Here is a 5939-nt window from a genome sequence, read left to right as displayed (position 1 = left end):
TCCCCCTCCCCCTCCCCCTCTCCCTCCCCTCCCCCTCTCCCTCTCCCTCTCCCTCTCCCTCTCCCTCTCCCTCTCCCCCTCCCTCTCCCCCTCCCTCTGCCCCTCCCTCTCCCTCTTCCTCTCCCTCTCCCTCTCCCTCTCTCTCTCCCTCTCCCTCTCCCTCTCTAGCCTCCTCCTGGTGCCTCTCATTGCTTAGTCCCTGCCAGAAGCCAGGGGGCTGGAACCCCTCTGATGCCCAAACATGGCATTCATCCCCCAGTCACAGAGCAGGAGGAAAAGCGTGCAGATGTGATTGCGGCAACGAGAAACACCGCAGACGTTGTGACAAGTAGATGCGGCCTTCAGGGACCTTTCCCCATTGAAACATTGAAAGCACAAAACAAACGGACGAACGAAACAGACCCACAGACACAGACACATGGGACAGGCTGCTGAATCTCAGGGGGGAGGCGGGGTGGGTGGGAAGAGAGATTGACACGAATCTGTGCATAACCCACGGACACAATCGTGCGGTGAAGGCCTGGGGGTGAGGGGTGGAGGGTGGGGAAGGGCAGGTGCAGGCTGGAAGGGGTCAATGGGGGAAAGGGGGGACACCGGCAATACTTTCAACAGTAAATTTAATAAGTAAAGTAAATAAAATACACAATGCACCAAAAAATCCATTGGGATTAAACGTTTTTAAGTCAGTTGTTTGGATTCTATAATGCATTTTCCATCCAAAATATTTGTTAGAATAAGTCTAACAAAAGAGGTATAAGGCACTCAGGAAGACTATTATAAAATGTTCTTGCAGGATACACTTTAGGATCTGAGTAAATAAAGAAATGTTCTCATGCAGGATAAGAGTCAACACTGTTATAATGTCAGTTTTCTCCAAATTCTTCTAGAAAGTCAATATGTTTCTATTAAAATTCCAAAAACTTTCAGGCAATAAAATTCACACGGTAGACTAAAGGTCACGATTATGCGTAATTTTTTTAGAATAGTAAAGAGAGAGAATTGCCTTATAGATTTCAAGAGCTATTGTGAAAGCATAGTAATTTAGACAACATGCCACAGTTTGTTTCCAGATAGACAAAGATGCCAATGGAATTACATAAAAGCACAAAAACAGATACGCACACACGCATTTTTATCATATGCATATGTACTCACACGCTGTACGGGTGTGTGTGATACAGTGATTATGTGTGTATGCCAGAAGACATGTATTGAACCATCTTTTGTAATGGAGAAACCTGACAAGAGAATGGGATGGGTAAAGGGCATTATATTCCTAGAGTAGAGCATGTTATGTAGCGATGAAAACCAGGAGGTAAGTATTGACGTGGGAGGGAAGAAAACCACCTGCTTGCCTGCGGCAAAGTTTGAAAGGGGGTTCCCTGTGATGCTAGGGAGACTTGCTGGAAAGCTGCCCTGATGGATAACAGTGACACCTGCTGGAGGGTGCCTGCCACTGGTTCTGTCACAGGCCACAGGACGGGGAGGTGCCCACCAGCAAGGATGCTGACCAAGGGCAGCCACCCCTGGACCCAGGAGGAAAGCTCTGTGCCCGGGAAGGAAATGCCCCTCCTCTTCCAGTCTCTTTCTGAACCCTCTCTCAATACTGTGCCGGCTGGAGAAGTGCTTAAGGAGTCCTCCCCCAGGATCACCCATGAGGGCAAAGACATGGATTTGATGATGAGCTGCAAGAAATTGCCCAGTGGCCAAAGCGCAATTGATCTCTTGTGGAAGTCAAAACGCCGTGCTCAACACGGCTGCTGCTTACCTCGGTGGGATTCCTGCCGTAGAAGTATTACCGACGGCAAAGCAGGGAAAGGCATTGGTCTCTGAAACTTACCCTAAGAAGTGCAAATGTCACTCACAGCCATTCGAGAGCGCGTTAGCTTGAATGCCTGGTCACCTTAGGAAGTGGAGGGCCCTGGGGGGAAGCGTTAGCAAGGAGGAGGGAGGTGGGGCTGAGTCAACTCTGGATGCTAATTCGGTTCAGATAAATTCTCAGAAGATATGTCCAACTCCCTACAGAACCGTCTGGGCACCCTTGTCAAAAACCGTTGCCCATAAATGTACGTGTGTGTCTCTGAACTCCCGGTTCTGATCCTCTGATCTCTGCGTTTGTTCTTACGCTGTCTTTACCACGGCAGCTTCGTATTGAGCTGTGAACGTGGAAGTGTGAGTCTGCCACATTTGTTCTCCTTTTCCAAGATTGCCTGGCTGTTCTGGGTTTCTTTCCTTCTCATGTGGACTTTATGATCAACCTGTTAATTTAAAAAAAAAAAAGTCGTTTGGATTTTGATAAGGAGTGTGTTGAATCTATAGATTATGGGGGAACTATTGCATCTTCATATTAGTCTTCCAATCCATGAACAAGGGATGACTTTTCATTTATTAAGGTCTTTTTAAGTTCCTCTCGGTAATATTTTATAGCTGTCATCGTACAAGTCTTTTGTTACATGTATTCCTAAGCATTTTATCCTTTTCAATGCTGTTGTAAATATAAATAATTTTTGGATCTCGATCTTATGTCCTGCAGCCTTACCGAACTCATTCATTAGCGCTAATATTGTCTATGGATTCCTTATGATTCTCTGTACACAATATCATACCATCTGTACAGTATGTTTTAGAATATTTTGGCTGATATGTTTTTTACTTTATATTAGACTCTGTAGAATTTCATTGAGTTAATCAATTTTTAGCATGAACAGAGTGAACAGTTTTGTTTTTTATATTTTTTTCATGCAGGATAAACCACCCAGCAAAGAAAAATCCAAGACACCAGTGAGATTTTTGCCACCGCCATCTACGGTAATTTACCAATTATCCTCACACTGTCTTGCTTTTAGAATAATGCTGTGTACTAGTTTTCAAACTGGCCAATACTTTTCTGATAGAGGACATCTATGAAGTACGTATCTTAGGAAAAAATAATAATCTTAGTCTGTGAAGTGTAAGCTACAATGTCCTAGTATGTGCAGGACTTTTGAGTTTCCTGAATAAGCGAGTCCTGAAGGCGGTCTAGCAGGAGCAATGTTGGAGTCAGGAAACAACTTGGGGTGCCGTCTTGTCACGAATGGCTCTGTGACTGTTGGGGAGCCACTGAGCTCTCTGAGCCCTCGTTTCTGGTGTGGGAAGGACAAGTGAGGATTTGATGACCTCTGAGACGTCTCTTCCAGCATTACAATGCTGGGGTACAGCCATCTCATTATTTTGACTTTGAATTATTGTTGTCCTGTGGAAGCGATCGTTAAATACTTCCAGTTGATAAAGTGCTGGAAAAGGAAGGTTTTACTGCAATAAAATTTACTGTTTAATAATTATGTTGAGTTTCATGCCATTGAGCCACACGCCTGTGGTTTCTGGAAGTTGAGTGTAAGTGGAAGTTCAATGCAATTTGTTTTGCAACATATTTTAAAAGCTCGGAATGAGCTATAAAATGGAATCTGCTTTGCTTCCTGCAGAAACGATGTCTAATCATTTCAGCGTAAAAAATCTTGACTGAAAAATTTTCAGGCGAATGTCCCTCAAGATCAAAGTACATGTTTTAATTGTGAACCTGTTTGTATTGATAACTGCCAAGATTATTACACCACGTTCTATAAAATAAAGTTATATAATCCTTTATATTATTTCTGCAAAGATCTATTTTAAGTTTTCTAGCTTAAAAGACAGAAAACTTAAAATATCATTGACCTGATAGCCGATCAATGATTCTCTCTCATCATTGATGTTTCCATCTTTCTCTCCCTCTCCCTTCCTCTCTGAAATTAATAATAATACATATTTTTTAATTTTTTAAAAAAGGCAAAGACCTGAAACAGGACAGACTTTTTCTCTTTAAAAACTTAACACATTTTAAAACTGAAAAAAAAATTCAGTTAGTTTTTTTAATGCTACTAGGATATAGCCGTAGAAATGTCATCTAAATTTAAATTTACTCACTGAGTGCAATATTCAGTGGCTGAGATGAATACTCTTTTCTAGCCAATGAGGCATATAATTATCTAACATGTTTTTGTCGGCTGATTTAAATCTTATACTGTGTTCATATTTAACTGTATCTAGCAATTTTCCTTCCATATCCTTTGGGTTTTATGTCTTTTAAGATAAATCATATTTTTAAAATATTAAAAAATACCCCAGTGGATAAAAATTGTTCATTTGAATATGAAGGTTTGTGCTTGAGTGGAAGTTCCCCGTAGTGGTTAAGACCAGAGTGACCTTCATCGCAGGCCTCATGCTGCTGGAGGTCATCCCTGACCTTGAACCCAAGGCCGGTGGCCCCCCTCGCAGCCTCCGGGCACCCTCCTCCCGGCCCCCCTCCAACCCGGCTCCTTCCTGGAGCAGGAGAGAGGGAAGGCGGACGGGCAGGTCACCAAGCCTGGCGTCGCCTCTGCTTGTTTCCGAGTGGAAGGGGGGGCCGGGGAAGGACGGGGAGCACTCTGCTTGGGGGCGGGGAGGGCAGAAGCAGGGCCCGGGCGGGGGAGAGTGACCCCAGGAAGAAGAGCAGCCGGTCCCGGGGTGTTGCCAGGTTGGTGGTCACCCCAGGCAGCTGGCCTGGCCCTGCCGTGGCCCCTGAGGAGCTCAGAGTACTTTCTGGAATGCCCACGTGGCAGTGACCGGGGTAGCACCTACCCATCAGCTCTCATCCCACACGGGGGAGTAGGGGGTGGGGTTGCTCAGAGATGTCAGCCCCCCCCCCCCCCCCCCCGCACTTCATCTGGTGCGGCTGGGCCGCCCTGCGACCTCGTGGCTTTGGAGACGCCCGGAGGAAAGCAAAAGGCCTTTTCCTGGTGAAGCATGAGGCTCCCCATGACTGAGGAGCAGAGACTGTCCACGGCCATGTCCGCAGCCAGAGGGGGACCGGGCGGGAAGGCGTGGGGCACAGGGCACGTGTGCGACTACATGTGCAACGGGGGCGGGGGGGGGGGCGGGTCTCGGAGGGGAGGCTTCCCTCGGGAGAGCGGGCCTAGCAGAGGCCTGAGGGGGTCACAGACACTGAGGGCGCAGGCTCTGGGGCCTGGTCCCAGCCCCGGGATCCCCACCAGGACACAGGCGACTGCCATGAGGCCTCTTGTTCGGAGCCACGACAAAGGTGCACACCCCTTGCTGGACCCCTGCCTCCTGCACCCCCGCACACCTGCCTCCTGTGGGTCCCCCTCACCCCCGCACACCTGCCTCCTGTGGGTCCCCCTCACCCCCGCACACCTGCCTCCTGCACCCCCCACACCTGCCTCCTGTGGGTCCCCCTCACCCCCGCACACCTGCCTCCTGTGGGTCCCCCTCACCCCCACACACCTGCTTCCTGCACCCCCGCATACCTGCCTCCTGTGGTCCCCCTCACCCCCACACACCTGCTTCTGCACCCCCGCACACCTGCCTCCTATGGGTCCCCCTCACCCCCGCACACCTGCCTCCTGTGGGTCCCCCTCACCCCCACACACCCGCTTCCTGCACCCCCGCACACCTGCCTCCTGTGGGTCCCCCTCACCCCCGCACACCTGCCTCCTGCCGGTCCCCTCCGCCCCGCAGCAGCAGCGGGTGAGGGGTGGCGAGGCCCGCACGTGCCCTCCTGAGACGTGGTGCCGAATGGCCACCTCGGGGAACAGCATAGAAACGTGGACTCTGTGAACCGGGAACAGCCACACGCAGCCAGAGTGCCGTCTGGCGCATCGCCTTCCTTCTCAGTGACACCAGGGGGTGGCTTTTACAGCAGGCTCCATCCGTGTGCTGAGCAGCCATCGTGCTTTCCTCCGCACCGCTCACGCCGACGGTCACAGGCCCGTGCCCGCGTGGCCCTCTCCCGGGGCCGGGGCCGGGAGGCCTGCCCTTTCGGCAGACACATCAGCGCCCTGGGCAGCCAGGCACAGAGGCCCGAGGGACCAGGCAGGGTGCTGCCTGCTCGCAGCCACCTCCGGGAGAAGGGAGAGAAGGCACGG

The 5939-nt window shown here is 49.9% G+C and overlaps 1 protein-coding gene across 1 annotated transcript in view; it reads left to right on the top strand.

Annotated features, from left to right (window-relative positions):
• Nucleotides 1-1288: 1288 nt before the first annotated feature.
• Nucleotides 1289-5939, top strand: part of DNAH7 (dynein axonemal heavy chain 7) — a gene marked incomplete at both ends in the record, with an annotated part of 165773 nt that continues 161122 nt past the window's right edge. Inside the window, 2 exons of the mRNA XM_079783090.1 lie at nucleotides 1289-1315; nucleotides 2746-2808. Of these exons, the coding sequence (XP_079639216.1) occupies nucleotides 1289-1315; nucleotides 2746-2808 (90 nt within the window). The remainder of the gene's footprint in view (nucleotides 1316-2745; nucleotides 2809-5939) is intronic.

This window comes from Cnephaeus nilssonii, assembly GCF_951640355.1.
Source record: "Cnephaeus nilssonii genome assembly, chromosome: 10".
NCBI classification, from domain to species: Eukaryota; Metazoa; Chordata; class Mammalia; order Chiroptera; family Vespertilionidae; genus Cnephaeus; species Cnephaeus nilssonii.
This window is presented reverse-complemented; position numbering and strand designations above follow the sequence as displayed.